The sequence below is a fragment of the Gopherus flavomarginatus genome, chromosome 5 (assembly GCF_025201925.1).
Source record: "Gopherus flavomarginatus isolate rGopFla2 chromosome 5, rGopFla2.mat.asm, whole genome shotgun sequence".
In the NCBI taxonomy this organism is placed as follows: domain Eukaryota; kingdom Metazoa; phylum Chordata; order Testudines; family Testudinidae; genus Gopherus; species Gopherus flavomarginatus.
In genome coordinates this window covers 145,383,731-145,405,478 of record NC_066621.1, presented here as the reverse complement: position 1 = coordinate 145,405,478, position 21,748 = coordinate 145,383,731, and the positions used below count along the sequence as shown (strand labels likewise).

The following is a 21,748-nucleotide window of genomic DNA, read 5'->3' as shown; positions in this document are numbered from 1 at the left end:
AGCATGGAGGGGAGGAATAGAAAAGGCAATTGCCTCTGCTGATAAAAGCAGAACCTCAAGAATTTCAACCTTGTTTTCCCTCACCCCCACTTCTTTATATATGTTCTGTAGCAGGTCTGTCTGCCTGCAGTTTAAGGGTATATCTACACTGCAATTAAAACACTGGGGCTGGACCATGCCAGCAGATTTGGTCTTGGACTAAGGAGCTGCTTAATTGTGATGCAGATGTTCAGGCTCAGAACCCAAGCTCTGGGACCCTCCGCCCCTCACGGGGTCTAGAGCCCAGGGTGCAAGCCTGAGCCCAAACATCTACACATCAGTTAAACAGCCCCGTAGTCCAAGTCCTATGAGCCCAAGTTAGCTGGCACAGGCCAACTATAAGTTTTTAACTGCAGTGTAGACATACCCTAAAGAGGAAGATGAAATCTGGTGATTTCTTTGTGGAGGAGACACACCTCCCTTACTGCCAAGTTTGGTCCACCTCCAATGCTGCACATAACTGAGTCATGGATCTGTGGACCAAATAACTAATAATTCACTTATATTAAAAAAAAATTACTCCATGCTTTCCAGAGTTAGAAACTAACTGATTCAAGGTATTTATAAAATAAGGGTAAATTTGAGAAGTTGCTGGGTGCCAAGTGCCTATGGACGCTCAGCATCTCTGGGGATCAGGCTCGAGACAAGACTCCAGAAAATAATTCAGATAATGAAAGCTATAAGATGATGATTAGTGATAACAAGGAAGAACTGTTACACTATCATTACAAGATTATGAGGTGCAAACCTTATGAAGGGCATCTATAATCATTAATACAACACATTTCTCAAGATCCTAAAGAAATCATATAGTTTGTCAAAATCTCTCAGTTCTGCTAGCTGCAAGTAATATGGCAAAATACTGCACCCTTACTGTCACTACAGTTTTTGGTAGACAAGCCCTGAAAATATTAACTACATATTTGTGCCAACCACATGAAGTCATGAGAATATGACAAGATGTGTATGTAGATTTTTTTTTTTTTTTAAACAAGGATTGGTCATATGTGATCTGACTGACAATTTGAATTTAAAACAATGTTTGCTTTGTTATACATAATGAGGCTATGGATACTTTACCAAGTAAATAAGTTGCAACTGGTGTCAACTTATAGATACAAACTCCTATGATTTGTAGTTTTACTAGCTGTTCTACTATTAGTAGACTAACACACACATTTGAATACACATTATTAAGCATATTTCATAAAACTTTCAAGAAAGAGAATGTAAGGAGCTTATTTGCATGTACAGTATATGGCCATTCATTATTGAAGTTTGAGTATTTACCTGTGAATTTATAAATTAAACATGATCCTGAGAACTTCACAACTGTGTCAGTTATTTCATCTGACATTACAGTATAAATAATATGATTCTGCTGGGGAGAAATTTTCCCATTATACTGAGAACTCAGTCAAATTGTGTGGCAAAGCAATAATAGCAAAGTGAAGAGTATGTAGTATATAACTTCTAGGTTATGTAGTGGTGATAGGATTTTAGTTAATTAAAATACAGGGTTATTCAATGTATTTACCTTTAACTCTTAACTGGGTTGTTTTCCTGCACTGAAATTTCAAGAGAGGAACAAATCTAATGCGCTTTTATAGATTTAGTAAAAGATAGGCAATCAAATATGAAGTAACTATGTCACTCATTTTATTTATAGTTTCCTTAAACTAATCAAATATAACACAATGCAATGTTTAAAACAAGGTTACAATTGAAAACTCAATCAACATATCAATGGTTCAACTTATCTGGCTCACCAAATACTACGATTGGTAATTAAATCATTTATCAAAATTCACAAGAATTACACTTCAATACTTTACAGGAAAGTTATGGAAGAATGATTAGATTAAAAGAAAAGAAATCTGGCTAAAAGTCTGCTAAAGACAGAAGCTGACTCTTGCTTTTGTTTTAAGGGAGTATAATATGTAAAATTATTTCTTTATATCTTCCCACTGAGCTGTTCCACCTTAAGTTTCTGAGACCATACGACCCAAGTTAGATTTTATTTACTTAGCTTAGTCACCTTCCCACATTAAAATACACTGTCTGCATCTTCCTGACACTTTTATACAGATGCAGAAATTATTCTTATAATCAAGCACTTAACGGCTTTGGAATAACACTTTTAACCAATATAATTTCTTACTAATTAGATAACAGATTTGGGGATTTTTAGTGTCTTCCTAGGGAAAAGGTTAGACACACACACACAAATAGAATGTCAAGAGAATTCAGACATCTCTGAATTCTATACAAATGCACATGTCTTTTTCTTAGAGTCTCTAATTAACATGATCGGTCTTAGGTGAGAACTAGTTCTGATGTTGCAAAAAATTTGAGCTTCTTTTGCATGCAGGGTGATGTTTGGGCTCTTCTCTCTCAGTTGTGACTTCAGGCTTGGCTCAGCTGATGACTAGTCTTTAAATTTCTTCTCTGGATGACAAGTCCAGGAAAGAAAGCAGGACACAACTTCGGGCATTGTTGTTGATGCAAGAGAGAGTCCCCTTACTTTCCTTCTGCATGGCTAGTCTTCTAGGATTCTGTGCCCTCTTGCTCTACCTTGGGGACCACCTTTCTACAATTAGGGTTTCAGCATGTTGGCTATAGCTCAACGTGGTAGTAATTCGGTATCTCAATCTGAGGTGGACATTTTCTTCCAACATCCATGGTGACCATAAGCAGAACATATGAGAAGGAGCTGGCAACAGACTTCTAACAGAATATGGCCCATTCTCACTTTGCTAAATATAATTAGTAGTGTGTAGTCCACCACCCTTTTACTAATTTCCATTCATTTGTTGTGACTGTTAGTAAGCATGACAAGGGGAAAAAAATGAGACTCAAAAAATGGGACCTAGCACAAGATGAGTGCCTGGCCTACTTCAGAGCCCTTTCACCTAAAGCAGCTCTGATTTCAGTATTCCTTATTAATGCTAAACTTAATTTTACCAAATAAGCCCTGGCCAAAGTTTCCTACAGATAGATGGAGAATCAACCATATCTCAAAATGTACTGTAGATGCAGAGGCTGTCACGATTAAAGTTTTAGTTTAGCTCTTCTTCAGACAGACACATATAGAAAAATTAATCCCAGTAATGTGCCTTGATTCAACTGGGATGAAAACATCCCATAGGTTATTACATATTATTATGTTTTGCAGAAAAGCAAGGGTACTGCTAGCTTTGGAAAAAGCAATTAAAATTTGTTTTAAGCTTACCAAAGATTCCCAATTGTCCATTTTATTAATCTATGTCTTTTAAACACAGGCTGTATAAGAGCAAGAACAAAAAGTTAAGCCAATAACCTTGATGAGTAAGATAAGCATAGTTTTGTTTCTTTATTTGCTAATGAGCAGAAACTAAATAAGTCAATTGCCATCCGCCAGTCTGTTACTGTACAATTTAAATTTTCACACTAGCTGCTACACACTCTATCCAAAGAGCAGTTGTACACAAAAATATGTACACAATTTATATGCAACGTACCACAATATTTGCTAACAGCACTGTTGGGGGGGGGGTTGAATTCCAAATGAAAGCACAGGGAGTTACATGCATGAATACCTATATCTCAAGATAACTCAGGTATGGTATGCCATCTACATGTTTAAGCACACTCCTATTTCCTTTTCCTCCTCATCTTCATGCAAATTCTATGCAGACTTTTACACCTGGAACTTTCTTCCTGACCTTTTCTGGCTAATAATATATGTTTTAAAAAAATTAAGCTTTTATTAAGTCATCAATGCATATGCACTAACCAAGACATCCATATTATCTTATTGTTGTAAATCTTGTTCTCCCTCCTCACATTTCTCACTGGACAGGAAGCTAAAATGCGACAATTTGATTCTCATTAAAGTCCATGGAAAAACCACTAACAAAAAACCCAGCCACCCTAATTAGCTTACATTAAAGGTCTTCAGCATAACAAATAAAGACGATAATAAATGTTGGTTTTCCGGGCAAGGAAAAGGCAACACAGAATTATTAAACAGATGTGACTCTTCAGCCATCATATATTTTCACAATCCAAATCTATTTGCGTCATTCCAAAATCTCACTGAACAGCCAAAAAACAAAACTAGAACAGCTTTCAGAAATCTCAATGAACAATCTTAGCTTCATGTAGTTTACATTTTTATATTAAACAGCTGAAGGGCTTGTTACGTAGCCATATGTATAAGGGAGTCAGGATTGTCAATTTACACTAATTCAAACCTGCCTAATGTTTACAGGTGTTAGGAAAGATGGTATATTATGCAAATAGCCTGAAAAAAATTAACTGAGAACTAATCAATTTAATATTCACACAATTATATTTTCTTCATGTTAAGTGAATTGTTCCTCTCAATACTAAGTGTAACTAGATAAGACATCATACATTTTTAAGTGAGTCATTACAGTGACTCAAATCCAAGTGAGTAATAACTAAAGCTCTTCATGGCTAGATCCTGTCATTACTGTAGAGCAGCTTTGGCCTTACCCAGCCACTGGAAGATTCCATCTCCATACTCAGAGTTGTTCTGAGGTGGTCGAGAGAAGCTACAAAATCTCTTACACCACCCACTCATGGCTACTAGAGCAGAGGGAATGACCCAGTCTTCCATAGACACCACAATTACTCTTTCCTGAAACAACCCTTTACGACTATTGGCCACCAGCATAATTTAGCAAATCCACAGGCTGCTCCAGTTTGCAGTATGAACTGTACTTGTGCTTCCCCAATCTGGCACTAAGGTACCAAAAAAAAAAAAAATAAATAAAAAAATCACCTCTGCAGCAGCACTTCTGAGCTGTGCAGAGTCTGAAACTGAAATGTGACACATGAAAATACCAAGTTTTGAAAGTTTGTTTTTGTACAGATCAAACTCATTCTAATATAAAATATTTTCTAAAATCAGGTTAACAAGTACTTGTTTTCAAGTACTCTCCAAAGTTGATGAAAATTTTCATGAAATGTCTGTTAACTGTTTACATCATACAGTGGTTTTATATTACCTCTTACCCCCATGGCACTTTATAATATTTAAAATACTGAAGACTGGTTGAAGATTAGAGAGTGCCTGTATTTTCATTATTGTGGTAAAATCATATTTAGAAAAAGGTGTGTGAATGCAGATCTTGATATAGACTAGCAAATACACTTTTTTTTTTTAAATCATCATCTATGGCACCCTTATTTCCAGTTGATCAGTTTTCTTTACAATTTTCACCATCTACTGTATTAATATCCACAACAGTGTTTCTAAATTTCCATGGATAGATTTCATCTGCTTTGTATTTCAAAGTCACCGAGTAAAATTATAAAGTTTGTTTACTAAAGTGGAAAAACCCACAATTTAATAATAAAATGAAGGGATTTTTCAACATAATCCTGTATAGCTGAAATAGAGAGCTCATTAGTCAAGTTCCTATATAGTGTCAAAGTAAGTAACAATTAAAAAGGTACATATTACAAGAGGACAGAACAGTTAACTATGATGAAGTATTACCAAACAATTTTTTTTCTTGCTGCTAAAAGATCAATACTGTTCTTTTGGAAACAAGAATCCTTTAAGGTCTCTCTGGTTGTGCAAAAGAATTCAAGCAATACGGTAAAATGTGGGATATTTGCAGACCGTAGGTTAGGGCTCCATGTGTCACACTCTAGGTAGAGATCTTTGAGCCCTGGCAATAACATACCAAAATAGAATACTACACCTTTCAGCTATCACACACAAAAGATGGGGATTACTACTAATGAGGTCCCCTGTTGTTCAAAGCTCTCCCAAGCGGTAACTGAATTAAACTGCCTGATTCCTGTCAATCCACTATTTCCAGAGTAGTAAAGAGAACCAGTGTTTTATTTACGTTCCACTTTTACTTTACGGGTAAACTATGTGGAGTAGCAGAAATATTAGAGTTGCCTTCCTGAATCCAAGGACAGAAAATAGTGCATCAGTTTATATTTGATTCACATTTAGAATGTTTCTTATGGCTATTATGATAACAGGAATTTTCTTTTTAAATTCAAGCTTCAACTCTGTAGAAGTTAATGGCTAAGGCTCTTTTATTCACAGAAGCTTTACCAAGCTCTACTTCAGGGGTCAGCAACCTTTCAGAAGTGGTGTGCCGAGTCTTCATTTATTCACTCTAATTTAAGATTTTGCATGCCAGTAATACGTTTTAACTTTTTTAGAAGGTCTCTTTCTATAAGTCTATAATATATAACTAAACTATTGTTGTATGTAAAGTAAATAAGGTTTCAAAATGTTTAAGAAGCTTCATTTAAAATTAAATTAAAATGCAGAGCCCCCTGGACCGGAGGCCAGGACCTGGGCAGTGTGAGTGCCACTGAAAATCAGCTCCTGTGCTGCCTTCAGCACATGTGCCATAGGTTGCCTACCCCTACTCTACTTATTTGTTAAAGAGAAAAGTAATGAACAAAATTCCATTAAGAACAGCATTCTATGAATGCAAAAGAACTGCACCTGGTAGAAGGTAGCAGCTAGGAGTAGTAGTTTTATGTACTGGGATGAAAAATACCTTAAAAAAAAAAAAAGTACTTTAAAAAATATTTTAAATACTATTAAGTATCAGAGGGGTAGCCATGTTAGTCTGGATCTGTAAAAGCAGCAAAGAGTCCTGTGGTACTTTATAGACTAACAGACATATTGGAGCATGAGCTTTCGTCGATGAAGCGAGTATTCACCCACGAAAGCTCATGCTCCAAAACTTGTTAGTCCATAAGGTGCCACAGGACTCTTTGCTACTTTTAAATACTATTAACTTTCTTCTGCTGAAGAATAAAAGGCATCTCTGCAGAGTTGTTACCTACAATATACACTCATTTTGCCCAATCCAGCACAACTGAAGTCAAAAGGAATTTTGTCATGGTCCTTGATAGAAGCAGGATGTGACCCTTAGCAAGAAGATTCTGCCAGGTTTTTTAAAAACAAGTAGGGTTTCTCAAAGGCAAGATGGGTGAGATAATATCTTTTATTGGACCAACTTATATTACCTCACTCATCTTGTGCCTCTGAAATCCTGGGAACATCATCACTGCAAACAATATATGTTTTCAGGAGAGACTTAAGTTTAGTGACATGAAATTATTAATCTAATTTTAAAATATTCCTTTGGCAATATTAGCTCAGGAAGTTAGTGCTAAAAATTCATTTTATTAAAAATGTTTAGTTCATAATACATGATGCAACGAAATCCATCAACAGAGCACTTCATTACTATATAAGAGACATGAGTTCAAACTTTTAGCAAAGTCTGGAATTATGATGAATGCAGTACACCCAATTGTACAGTATAGAGAGAACCTCTAAACTGCTTCATAGCAAATCCTTATAGCTAGCAATCATGAGCAGCACAAATAGGCTTCAGAAGGAAAAAACACTGCCGCGTTCCTTGGTTAGATATCAATCTGCAATAAAAGGCCTAGTATAAGACAATAAGCACAAAGAGTCAGAGCTGAGGTTCTGAAGATTCTCAATATCTAGATGCAAAAACAGAGATCCACATAAATCAAACTCCTCTCCCCAACAAGAATAAAAAATATTTAGAAGTGTCAATGAAACTACTTAAATGTTACTGGCCAAACTTTTATGTGAAGTCCAGCACATTTACTCCCAGCATCCATTTTCTATATAGTTTCTGAAGCATCCTAATCTGATTGTTCAGACTTCTTCAGATGACAGATACTATCCTGAATAAACTTTAGTTTCAGTGTGCTCTACTATTCAAGCAAATAATTTTATATGAAATTAAGTTTTTCATAGAATCAAGAGATGGCAGAGCAATCCATTTAAAAGATGCTGGTTTACTGAAAAGGTTAAGCGTGGTTCTACTCTGAATAGTGACAACAAACCAAACCAAAGCATGGGTCCCATGTTTGTCATCACTTGAGTTTTTATAACAAATGTAGTTAGTTTACCAGTAAAAATATTATTTCTCTGCTTGCCAGTGCTGCAAAGTCACTCTGGCAATAAAGCTCAGCTCTGCTTCCCACACATCACTACCAGCATTGCCTTCATAGGGTTTACACCGATACAACTGACTAGCATTAGTATCATACCCGGTGTAATTGTAGTCTTGTCAGTCCCACCTTGCATTTAGCTGTGATGCTCAGAGTACCTTTTCCAGACCTGAAAAAACTCCATATGGCTCAAAAATTTCTCTCTCTCACCAACAGACATTGGTCCAATAAAATATATTACCTCGCCCACATTGTCTCTCTGGCATTAATAAGTTATTCTGTTAAGGATATATAGAAAGCAATATAACTCAGATCATTCTCAGACTGTCAGCTCTCCAGTGCTAATGGGGTAAAAGACAATAAAAAATATTTTTCTGTCACTAAATAAGCAATTGTGACTGAATGTACATGTTGTTGAATAAGGTCCATTTTTAATGATTCACTCTTTATAATGAAATTATAAACAGTTACTAATAAGTGAAAATATGTATTTCATAAAGCAAACCTTAACACCTTGATCTATCACATGCTTGTGCACATCAAGTGGGTGGGAACTTGGTGTGTAGTGGAAGGCACTTGGCCTTTGACTTAAAAAAAAGTGTAGTTATTCTGGATACCTACACTTTTTGGGAGTGGACTGACTTTTACCAAGATTAGTTACTGCACTTTGAATCTCAGTCTTTGTTTAAACAGCATTACTTGCATATTTCTGAACCTTCAAACAGCTCTCTACTTTCAGAATACCCATTTCACAGACGGAGATAAAAACACAAGTGTTGTGCTATGACAGTAAACAGCCAGTGATCATTAACAGCATTGACTGAAAAGATAACGGTTCTTTAGTCACTAAGCTGAAAGTATCTCAGCAATTTGCTGCACTTCTTAAAAGTTATACAGCTATATGAAAAGCAGTACAGATGGCAGACCGTCTGAAAATGCTAAACATGTTGCAAGTAGAAATCAATCCCTTTTACATAAACTGGATATAGAAGATCTGTATCCTCCAAATACATAGCTGTTAGAAGTTTCAATGCACTGCATGTTAAGTGTCTATAACACTTGCTATCAAGGAATGACCAAAAAAACTACCAAAAACTCTTGTTGCTCACCTGCCCCTGCAAGTGGTGCAAGAAAACTCCAGGATCATGTATTTGTAGAGAATTTTCTAGCAATATGTTCAAGAGCAAAAATTTCAGCAATACCTACTGCAACTGAAAGCATAACATGATCTAATTATCCATAGAGTGCAATTTATCATTTAAATTGACCTTGTTGATTTAAGATGCAATATACCAGAGATTAAAATTTAGATGAGAGAAGGGCAAACCTGAAAAGGTTCAGAAATCAGTTCCTGATAAAAATTAGTACTTCTATAGTTGTGCAGCACTTTGAGGATTATTTATACCTTCAACATCCAATTATTAAACTAAAACAGAGTTCAAGGAGATGCCAAGGACAAGTAGTAAATCAGAAGCAAAAGTAAGATTATCACTGAACTCTAAAATTCCTAGTGCTCTGTCAGCCAGTTAATTAAACCAATCAGCCTGCCAAAAGATCAGATGCTTGTACAAAAGTTTACCCAAACCACTTGAGGCTACAAAAGTCTCACAAGAATAGGGTGCAGACAGAGATTTAGAGCACACTGTGCACATTGTCACTATTCAAATAAAAGCTGGAAATACTAGAAGTCTCTCTCCTGCTATCTAAACACTTACCTGGATAATCAAAAAAAAGTTCAGTTCACATTCATTTTTAAGAATAGATGATTTGGGGGGTTGGGGAGGAGAACAGGTATTGTATTTTATCCAAACCAGTTCACCCTTCCCATTAAGGCAGTGGAGTGTATATCTCGCTATGAAAAAGGGAGGGCATTACCTGCCACCTGCCGTAGCTGAGCAGGACGAGCGCCAGAGGGATGGCAGTGCCCGACATGGCGTGGGTGGAGGGCATGCTGTACTCGGAGTTGTAGAAGACTTCCAGCTTCACCACGGGAGGGGAGGCAGGCCGTGGCCAGCGGATCACATCCTTGGTGCACTGGCCCAGGTACATAACCCAGACCCAGACGATGATGAGCCTCCTGCCTATCCAGGCGTCCAGGTTCCAGATGCAGAAGGGGAAGAAGAGGATGTAGAAGAGCTCGTTGCCCAGCTCCGTGCCCAGGTTGAACAGATAATAGAGGAAGGGGTTGCGGATGGCGATCTCCTGGCAAGCGGCTTCCCCGGTCAGGGAGTTGCGGCGCGGCTGCCTCCTCCCCCAGGTCTGCTGCGGGGGTCCCTGCCCGCCGGCTCCCCCGGGGACCGCCCCGTTCCCCAGCCCCTTCGGGTGCCGCTTCTCCCCGCCAGCGGCGGCTCGGAGTCGGGGCCACCTATCTCCTTCCCCTCCGCCGGTCACGGCGAGGCAGCTGCCGTTGGCTAACGGCTCCGGCTCCCCGCTCTCCTCAGCGAGGGGAGGGGAGGCCACCAAGCCCGGAGGCCCCTCCACCCCGCAGAGCCGCTGGAAGTCGGCCACTTTCTGCGGGTCCTGCAGGTCGGCAGCGAGCCGGGCCAGGCGCTGGAGCAGAGCCATGCTAGGAGCCGGGTGCCGCGGGGAGTCTCTCCCGGGCGGGGGATCTCTCCTGAGGGGAGCGGGGACTATGCCGGCGGGGGCGGCCTCCAGCGGGGAGGGGGCTTAGGCTCTACTCGACCCTACAAACCCGCCCAGCCGGCCGTTGCGCCTTCCCGCTACGCCGCTGCAGCGCCGGCCCGTCGGTTACCCTCCCGTGACCGTCCTGACTCAGCCGAGCCCGGCTGCCCCGCCGTCGCGCGCACCCCAGCGCCCTCCTCCTCCAGTCACCGCTCCCCGCCCCTCCGGGTGCGCGCGGTCCCACCACGGCGCCTGCGCAAAGTTCTACTGGCAACGCAAGAGCACTGACGGTGCGAGGCGCTCCTGATTGGCTGTGCCCCCCTTCTAGGAGAAAGTGCGACCAATCACAACTTTGTTCTGAGCGCGGGAGCGGCCAATGAACTTTGCCTGCTTCAACCTCGCGCGAGTGTCACGTGGAGATGTCCAGAGAAGCTCAAGGGTAGGGGGTGGACTGGGCAGAGGAACTTTAGCTTCTCAGCAGGCAGGAGGTGTGCTGGGGGGAGGGGTTCACCCCCAATCTCCATCACCCAGCAGGAACAGGGAGAATAGAGCTGCCCCTCCACACCGCCTCCATCACTCCGTATAGAGGCAGGCAGGCGGGCGGGCGGGGGGGGGGGGGGGGGAGGGGGGCGGGGACAAGCGGCCCACCCATATCTATCACCCACTATGGGGGGGGGGGGAAGCTGCCCTCCTCCTCCACACAACCCCCCTCCCCACCTCCGTCACCTAGTAGGGAGGAGAGGGACTGGGGTGAGATGAGCCCTCCAATACACACACCGCCACGGAGCATGGAGAAGAGCCTTGAAAGTAATGACTTATAAGGCCAGAAGGAATGAAGTAGGGGGAAGGATGTCTGGTTCAAAGAACAACTAATTAAATAAAGGCAAGTTTCTAAAAAGACCAATAGGAGTAACTGCAGATGGGTTTAAATCAAAGAGAATCTTAAAATGAGCCAACACAGCTGAGTGTGGGCCTATGGTAATAAAGATAATAATAACAATGCTAGTGTGCCAATGTTCAAAAAGGGCAAGTGTGATGACCTGTAAACCTGAGGCTGTCTCCCATGTGTCCCCTGGTGGCCTCAGGACAGCCCTGCAAATGCCCCCTTGCATCAGTTTCCCTCTTGGTTCATCAGATAAACTCAGTACTGTACAGCATTTGGAGTACCTAAAAAGCCCTTTTGTGGAGTTAATTTATTACCAAAAGTCCCACTACCATAAAGCAGAATTCTCCCAGTGCAGTGCAAACAGTATATTAGTCTCAACAGTCCAACACCAACTATGGCTCTGGGGTGTCTCACCATGCATACCCCAGCTCTCAAGTGTGGCTCTGGGGTCTTTCACTATGCCTCATCCCAGCCCTTCTACCTAGGGTGCTTCTCTGCCCTATTTCCTTCCCAGATATGGCTCCAGTTCTTGCCCAGATACACCACTAAACTCACCCCTTCATTTTTCCCCAGCCTTCAGTCCTCTCTGGCCCTCCAGCTCAAAGAGTCAGCAAGTATCTACCTCTGCTACTCCCATCCTTCAGCCCTCCCCAGCCCTCTCTCTAGCCTGGAGAAATTTGTAGGTGACTTTCCTGCCTTCAGCTTTCACTTGCTCTGACTCCATTGCTCTCTAGGGAATTCTAACTGCTCCCCACTTCAGAGAGATTACCTCTCTGAAGGTCACAGCCTAGCTCTGCTTCAGAGCTCCAGTTTTGGACTCCTCTCTCAGCTGTCTGAACTCTCATTTACAACTCCCAGGGGCAGCTCTGCCCTCCTCAGTACACCAAATTAGGACAAACCTGGACTGGAACAGGAGAACTGAGTTCAGTCTCATTTAAGGGGCCAGCTACCCTATCACTATAAGTATCTATAGGACAATTACCCTGACATCAATCCTCGGCAAAACAACAGAAGAGCTGATATAGGATTGAGTTAAATTATTGCTACTTTATTTAAATAGGTTTAAAAGGTTGCAACCTTTTCTTTCAGGAGTAGATCTTTCCACTGTTGTTCATCTTTTGTAGTGTTAAGATTAGACTACTGCAATGTGTGCTACATGGGGCTATGCCTTAAAACTATTTGGAGACTGAAGCTTGTGCAGAATACAGCATCTGCTTTATTGAGCAGGGTATCTTGCTAGGACCATATAATTCTGGGTGCTCTGGGATCTGCCCTGGCTGTCCATTGCTCTCCAGTACTGAACCTTGTACATTACTTTCTTAATAAGCAATCTGAAGTATTAAAATTAACCATCTCTCTACAAGAAAGTCATCACTCATGAATTCCAGTGATTACTTCTGCATTCGAAACTTACAGGAATCCAACTATCTTTAGCAAAATACATAATGAACCAATGTAGCACTTTATTTAGATAAGGTCCAACTATTATCTTACTCTGCAGGAAGTAAAGAGAATAGGCAGTTTTGAAAGAATGAGAAGAGAATGCAAATGAGAAAAAAGAATAGGCAGTTTTGTCCATTTCCTTATCACTATGCTGTGAACTTTACACACTGCAATAAAGAGGGATGACACTAACTGCTAAAATCCCCAGATACTGACTGTGGCCTGAATGATGCAATTATTCTTGAAACACAAATTTCTATGGAAACTTTTTTTTGGTGAAAAATGCAGATTAATATTTCACTAATTTCTGCTGAATTTGCCAAATTGTTTCAGCTGGAAAAAAAGAAAGCCAAACAAAAAGAAAATTCTGAAAAAATAGAAATGTTTTGTTTTGACATTTTCAGAATGACTTTTTATTTCAAACTTTCCTTCCATTTTATTTGTAAAAACGTTTTAAGTTCAAAATAGAAACAAAATGTTTTATTTTGGGTCAAATGAAACATTTATTTCAGCCCCAAACAAATTTTTGTTTTACTTTTCAGTTCACCAAAAATATTTCATTTCAGGTCGACCTGAAACTGTTTTTTTCAATTTTTCACTGCTGCCAACGAACCAAAAAATTAGTTATTTGCACAACTCTATTTACAGTTTCACATTTTTCTTTCACACAGTGTTTGCTTTTATTAAATTTTTCCTAAATGATTGGTGTGCTACAGAATTGCAAAACTTTTTAGTCAAGGCATCACTGTTTGCACACTATTAAAATGCTGTAGTATGATAAGTTCACTGCCTATGTAAAAAATCTGACTTTGCTGGCTAAACCAGATAGGCCAAAAAACTGATGTTCCAAATAACATGAATTTGATGAGCTCCAAGTAGCAGCAAAACCAAAAGCACAAAACTTGTTAAAACAATGAATACTTTACTTCAGAATCAGAAGATCATTGTCAAGGCCTCCTCTTATTTTTCAGAAGTTTTCACATGCACCTGGTTTGGGAATGCAAAGAACTTTAATGACCAGCCATTTACATACAGATGTGAGGCACAAATTGTTATTGTCGGTATAACAAACACAAAAGAAATGAAGACGAATAATGAATAGGCCGATATTGGAGGAGTTCTCTCTGTCATATCAGTAATCTTGCTTCCCCATCCTGGTGCCTATATTTCCTCCAGTGGGCATGCATTAAACGACTTAAATCCTCATGCCAAGGAACTACTTGATCTCTAGTTCACACTTAATGCTTAGTGAGCTTCTCAAACTAGATAGTCCTCCACCTATCTTGCCTGCAGGGCCTGGTCAGGTAGATGTGCTCTGAGCATGCCTACTGGATTAGGCCCCACAAGTAAAATAGGTGGGGCAGAGGGTTCTCCCCATATATCCTACAGATCATTGGTTAGAGCATTCACTCAACCCATTGGATTAGGGATCGTGGGGACCAGCAATTAAATCTCTAAACCCTAACTTTACTGTGAATTGCTTAAACTCATGCCTCTACACTGTGGCCCATTGTTAGACATTACTATGTCAGGTATGCCATGTCTAGCAAAGCTAGATTTGACATAAAGCTATCTAGTAAAGCTTTCTCAGGGAAGTGAGAATACTAGTGTAGGACAAGTACATAGGTTTTTCCAGCCAATGTAAACAATCTACGCCTCCTTTGCTCCAGGAAGCAAATTTTTTGTGTGCCACCAACATAGGCTCTTTGCTTGACTTGGCCTGTATTTTTGGCCTATGCAGCAAACAATGACAGCTTCTTCAAGGTGACTCTTTCAAATTAACAGTGTCTTGCCTGTCTCTCAGATTTTTCAGTTTCTAAATGACCTTCATGTATCCTTTTAAACATATTTTCCTGTAACACCTTATGCATCACCATTCAGGTATCTTTAAACAGAACCCTATCTAGGACTGAGAGCGCCCCTCTAAATTTGTTTTAGGGACTGGGAACATGCTGTCTGGACCCCCCTGTGCTAATATCCTTAATCACTTACTGGAAGTTCTCATCCTGAGCTGTTGCTCTGGAAATCACAAGTCTACATTTTGTCTGAAACTGCTAAGGGTTTTTGAAATCAAATTGGCGTGTACAATGTATAGCTTTGGACTTTGCTCCACTGCATGTTTGTCAAATGCTCTAGAAAGTGTGTCTGTGTGGAGGATGTGAGAAATTTCTGCATTATTTGTATAAAAAATATACATAACACAGTTTCCCCGCTCACTTTGGAGTTGTTAGCTCCTGGAATTGAAGGAGTTAATTTCTTTCCTGAGGCAGGGGACTGGGTAGGAGTCAGATAGGCAGTGGGCATATCATTTGGCAGGAATAGATTATCAAGAACTGCCAACATATGTGTATAGATACTTGGAGATAGAATGGAAGATAAATGACTGAATATTAAGTTTTAAAGATGTATGCAATGTTGGTGTTGTCATGTGGGTCCGAGAAAATTAGAGAGACAAAGTGGGTGAGGTAATACTTTTTATTGGACCAACTTCTGTTGATGAGAGAGACAAGTTTTCAAGCTTCGACCTGTTCTTCAGGTCTGGGAAACTTACTCAGAGTGTCACAGCTAATGGTTTCTTGAGATGTGTTAACTACTTATGCTAGAGGTTCTCACAACAAATTTTTGGGTTGTCTCAGATTGAGGCCACCACCTCTTGCTGGTGGCCACTCTAACAATTCTCCTTAAAATACTTAATTAATTTTTTTGGGGGGGGGAAATGCACATATACATGTCCAAATCATTGTAATTTATTTATGTAGGTTGCTTGCTTTTTTTTTTTTTTGCAGACTCAATAATTAAAAATAATTTACAGTTGTTTCTCTTCTTTACTGGCTCTAAACAGAATAGAAACACAAATAAGGTGATTTGCATGTTTTGCTTTTTGAATTGCTTTTTTTTTTTTTTTAGACTTGCTAGCTAGTAAATCTGCTACTGTGAAAAGTGACATTTGTATATTTGTTCATATCAATTTTCACAACACACTTGCTAGTCGCTGGGAGGCCGTGAATGATATTAACAATATCACTTTTCACAGCAGACTTACTCAGCCCGGGCAAGTTGGAGACCAAATTAAGCCCTGGATGGGGAGTGCTGCATGGCTGGGGACTGGAAGAGGCAGCTGGGGCCAGGGGCAACATGTTGGGGGTCAGCCCAGAGCTGGATCCAAAGCCCTGCGGCTGGGGGATGGACCCTGCTGTCACACGGCCAGAGCCTGCTGCCCACCACCCCAGGGCTGAAGCCTGAAGCCCAAGCCCCATTGCCCCCAGGAAGGTAGGGAACTCATGCTGGCCGCAGACTCCTACAGTGTTTGTGGCTCCTGAAGGGAACATGGACCAGCCCCTGCTGATGGTCCCAGGGGAGGGGCTGCTGCTTTGCCCCGTGCCCCCCCATCACTGCCCAGGAGGCTGTGGCCACAAGAAAAGCCCCCGGTGGCCACTTGTGGCCATGGTGGCCACATCTGAGAAATGCTGTTCCATCTTGCATTTAGCTGTGATACTCTGAGTAAGTTTCCCAGACCTGAAGAAGAGATCAATATAAGAAGAGGTCAATATATGCTTCTCAGTCACACCAACAGAAGATAGTCCAATAAAAGATATTACCTCACCCACCTTGTCTCATTAATTTTAAAGACTGCCAGCAAAGGGAGATAAAATATGTGAAAACAGCAATGTGAAACAAAGAGCAGCTGGGATTCAGTAGACTGCAGCCCAGTGCAGGGATAGATAGAATCCTGGACTCTTAGGATGACAGAGGCAGATAATGCTGCCAACATGGACATGTATACAAACTTTGTTTTTCCATTCTCATGTAGGGACCCTTATGTACTATATTCCGGCTGACTAATAAATGCTGGATTGTTTCAAAAAGGCTGTCCTGGGTCACTGCAAACATCTGCTGGTCATGTGGCTCCCAAGAAGGTAAGTCTCCAACACAGGTCTGAATTCATTTGGAGGCACCACTGTGAGAACAGAGATGCTGAAGCCAAAGTCTCAGTCTCAGAGTTATGAAGCCGTGGGATTCTCCCTGGCAAAAAGTAGAGGCATAGGGCCCGTGTTCCCTGTAAGCTGCGCGGTTGGGCGGCTGCCCAGGAGAGATTCAAGTGCCATGCAGTTGATTAACAGAGCCACACACATCCAGCCAGCAGCATGTGTTCAGGTGCCCCTCCTCTACCCCGCTGTTTTGCAGCCAGGTTGCTCCTGGGATCCTCCTGCTGGCTATGCAGAACAGGGGGTGGGGGAAAAAAGGATGCTGATGTCAGGGTGTCCCCCTTTCAGTCCCCCAGCCCAGCACCTGTACCCCATCTCCACAGAGCAGGGTAGAGGGGACAGGGCTTAGAACTCACAGCAGCTCCGAGGTCTGAACAAGCCTTCAGGTGAGTGAGTGCCTTAAAGAGACAGTGTACAGTCTCTCAGAGACTTCCTCAGCAGGCAGCAGCCAGCACATACAATCTCTGTCTGTCTGTCTCTCTCTCTCACACACTCTGGCTCTTCCCCTCCCCTTTGCCCACATACCCCAGCTCTGCAGAGCAGGGGAGGGGGGACATGGTTCAAGAGGAGGACAGCTTACAGTGAGTGCCTTAAAGAGACAGCAGATGGGCATCCCTCAGAAACTTCCCCAGCGAGCCAGCACACCCAGAGTCTCTGTGTCTCACACACACACAGTCTCTGTGTGTCATACACAACGCAGTCTCTGTGTGCATGTGTGTTTGTGTATCTCTCTCTCTCTCTCTCTCACACACACACACACACACACACACACACACACACACACACACACACACACACACACTCTCTGTGTCACATACCTCCCAACACTGTTGTTACTTCTTGGTGCTTCCCGCAATGCACATATATTCTCTGTAATTTTATTATTTCAAAGTGTGTTATTTTAGTTTTTTGACTGGTCAATGTATTCCATAATTTTTATTTCTCTCTTACCCTTAAATTTAATTCTTTGAGTAGTGAGTTCTAAAATGCCTAACCTGTCCTGGCTGGAGTAATTATTCCTATTGGTAACATTTATTATATCTAGGTTTTTGGTTTCTACTGGTGGCGTACATCCACACATACTTTGGTTCACATAACAAAATTTATTTCGCACAAGGGTGGAAAAACTTAGAGGGAACATTGCATATGACCAGTCTCTAAAGGGGTATGCTCTCAGAGACTGCATAATGGTCAGAGGCAAAGCACACTCTGTGGATGCAGGACAGTTTGCAACCACCAAATCTCACCCAGGTTTGTATTTGATTTGCAAATCATATGTTCATTACTAAAAAAAAAAATCTCTGTATTCTTGGACAAGGGTTGCCAGCCACTCACAAACCAACAGCAGAGAGGCTCCAGCCAATTCCCTCCAGCTCCCCAGCCTTGCACCCCTGGAATATAGCATCTTGCCCTGGTCAGAAGCCTGACCAGTGTAAGGTTATTACCAAGTCTGTCTCTCCCTCAAAGTGGAAAGTTCACACACTAAGCCTTTGTAACCTGAACTGAGATTTTTGAAAAACTTCAACCAAAACACACAGTTTTAGGTAAAATATAAAACAGATTTATTAACTACAGAAAGATAGATTTTAAGTGATTATAAGTAGTGAGCATAGAGCTCAAAGTTGGTTATGCCATCATATGCCAGCAATGCCCCTCTGCTATGTACATCGGCCAAACTGGACAGCCTCTACGGAAAAGGATAAATGGACACAAATCAGACATTAGGAATGGCAATATACAAAAACCTGTAGGAGAGCACTTCAACCTCCCTGGCCACACTATTGCAGACCTTAAGGTGGCCATCCTGCAGCAAAAAAAACTTCAGGACCAGACTTCAAAGAGAAACTGCTGAGCTTCAGTTCATCTGCAAATTTGACACCATCAGCTCAGGATTGAACAAAGACTGTGAATGGCTTGCCAACTACAGAACCAATTTCTCCTCTCTTGGTTTTCACACCTCAACTGCTAGAACAGGGCCTCATCCTCCCTGATTGAACTGACCTCGTTATCTCTAGCTTGCTTGCTAGCATATATATACCTGCCCCTGGAAATTTCCACCACATGCATCTGAAGAAGTGGGTATTCACCCACGAAAGCTCATGCTCCAAAACGTCTGTTAGTCTATAAGGTGCCACAGGATTCTTTGCTGCATCTAAGAAATAAAAGTAAATTCACAATCTGAGTTCTATAAACTAAACAGGATTTGACTGAAGCAGCGTCTCACCCAGATAGATGGTACAAACAACTCACAGATCTTCAGTACACAGGCTGGAACTCTCCTCCAGCCCAGGGCTACCCTCCTCAGTTCAGCCTTTGTCCACTAGATGTGCATCCAGGTATTGGGTTATGGGGGAAATAAAAACAAGTGATGATGTCACTTCCCTCTTTTATAGTTTCTTCCAGCTTGCTGGAAAGCTCTTTGCCTGTGACATGGAGTCTACCCCTATTGGTCAAGCAGCCTCCATGTATACATGCTCTCCCTGAAAAGTCTCCATTGTATACAGTTCCTGGGATAGTGGATTTTCTTGAATGGAGCAACTGCCCCACTCCTGGAGAATGGGTTGAAAGCAGCCAAACTAGACTGATTGGGGAAGCAGCCACAGCTGTGGCCAGCTCAATCAGGGCCCAGCTGGCCCTTATAAGAGGGTTAGGGGCCAGGAGTCTCACTCTAGTCCTGGAGAGGGGAGGGCTAGTTGTCTGGGAGTAAGGTACTTGAAGTAGAGCAGTGCTAGGAAATAGGGCAAGGGAGCTGGGGAGTTCCAGCCTGGTAAAACCCCAGGCTGCAGATTTTGTTGAAGGCCTACAGAGATACTGGGGCTGCAGAGATACAGCCTGGGAACAGGCAGAGGTAGCTGGTCCTAACTCCTTATCAATGATGAGGGCCACTGCAGTCTGCCTCAGTAAGTGGGGGCTAGATAATGATGGGCAGTGGCTACTGAAGCAAAGTAGATTTAGAGGGTTGGGGGTTCCCCTGGGAAGGGAGACCCAGAATGTGGGGATACTGCTGGGGCAGAATCCTGAGGTAAAGGGCACCAGGGGCTGGGGGGGATACAGGGGCCTGAGGTTGGTGAACCACTGGCCAGCAGAGAGCCCTCTGACGCTGGAGTTGAGCCAATTCCCAAGATGACCAGCAGGTAGTAGTGCATCAGTGAGTCTCAACTCACTACCCAAGCCCACAGAATATTAATGTTAAACAGTTCAAGACTTTCAAAATGATTCCTTGCAAGGCATACTTTGTACAAAACAGATCCTAATTATATGACAGTGGTGAATATGGGGATTCCAGGGCTGCTTTGAGGTACAGAGTGCCACAGGGGTGCATCCCTGTGTACAGGGCTGGCTCTAGACACCAGCAAACCAAGCACATGCTTGGGATTGCAGAATTCCAGGGGTAGCATTCCAGGTGGTTGTGGTGGCACAATTCCAGGGGCAGCACTCCGGGTTGTTGTGTTTTCTGTTTCCCTTCAGCAGTTACGCTCTCAGAGGTTGGTTTATTTTTTGCTTGGGGCAGCAAAAAACCTAGAGCCAGCCCTGCCTAGGTACCTTCAGGGCTGCAGAGTTCAGTCTGGTGACTACAGCAGTCATGATGGGCATTGTGGGACACCTCCTGGACATAACCAAAAGAAGGTGTCTACATTAACTCTGTTGCTCTAACTGTGTCGCTAAAAACTCTATGGTGCTTGTCATTTTATTATGTTGGCACAGCAGGGCAGTTACATTGGTGAGAGGAGCACTGCAGTGTGTCCATCTCCACTGTTTTATCAACCAAAGCTGATTTTTGTTGACAAAACTGTCTAGTGTAAACAAAGCCTTAGTGTAGAAAAATACTTGGCATCAGCCATATCCCCCAAAATGTCCCCTCTTGTAGGTAGTGGGAAATGTTTCCTTTTTTATATATATATATTTTATTCTTTTGACTCTATATGCAAGTGAAGGGTTCAGTTTTTATTTCTATAATGACCAACTGTCCCAACTATAGGTTCTTCTGCTCTCTCTATGGTTCACAGAACAATGAGCCTTCCAGCTCCACTTTTAGTCTCTTCTTTTGGGTGAGCAGAACTTTCATAGAGGCATGAATTGTGTGGTGGTTGGGCTTTTTCAGCTTTAATCCTTCAGTGGGATAAGCTCGCCTCTGGAAGCCCTGGGTTTTACCTATTTACCATTCACTACCTGTGGCTTTTCTTTTAGTTTCTGACAACACATGGGCTTTTGCACTACAGTCCAAATTCAAATTAATAAATGTTCCATTTATTTTCAGGTTGACAGTCCATTCATCTGCTTCTAATAGTGTCCATTGCCCCTATGAAAAATTCACATGAGCTAGTGCTGCTGTCATGCTTTTTGTCCACACTGCATACTCTGCTGGAGCTTGCAGTCTCTTGTAAAGTCAGGTAATCCATTACATTTCTTCCCATAAACCAGGCACTATCCTGACTTGTGCTGATTGTCACAGCATATGCAGCTCCATGAGCTGTTCTTAATTAAATCTGTTTTTTAGCTCCTTGATTAAATCTGGCTTTCAGATCCATTCCTTTCTGCTTCTGGTTTTTATTCTTGTTGTATTTTGGATTCTCTATCATGTTTACAGCACCAGAGCACTGTACACCCTCCATGAGCTTCATTCTGGACTAGCTGAGTTCTCTTGCGTGGCAATTCTAATTGCTTTGTCAAGGGTTAATTCTGGGTCTTCTGTAGTCTCTAGCTGAGTGGTGGTGGTCTAGATTCCAATCACAATCTGATCTTTTATTAGGGGCTCAATTAGTTCTCCCAAAGTGGTAAGATTGGCTCT

The 21,748-nt window shown here is 41.8% G+C and overlaps 2 protein-coding genes across 2 annotated transcripts in view; both read right to left on the bottom strand.

Moving 5' to 3' along the window:
- WDR89 (WD repeat domain 89) overlaps positions 1-9,966 on the bottom strand; it is an 88,939-nt gene extending 78,973 nt beyond the window's left edge. The window contains exon 1 of the mRNA XM_050952686.1: positions 9,898-9,966. The gene's annotated coding sequence lies outside the window, so the exon portion shown is untranslated. The remainder of the gene's footprint in view (positions 1-9,897) is intronic.
- SGPP1 (sphingosine-1-phosphate phosphatase 1) overlaps positions 1-10,830 on the bottom strand; it is a 32,050-nt gene extending 21,220 nt beyond the window's left edge. Inside the window, exon 1 of the mRNA XM_050952666.1 lies at positions 9,898-10,830. Within this exon, the coding sequence (XP_050808623.1) occupies positions 9,898-10,587 (690 nt within the window). The 5' untranslated portion in view covers positions 10,588-10,830. The remainder of the gene's footprint in view (positions 1-9,897) is intronic.
- Between the last annotated feature and the right edge of the window lie 10,918 nt (positions 10,831-21,748).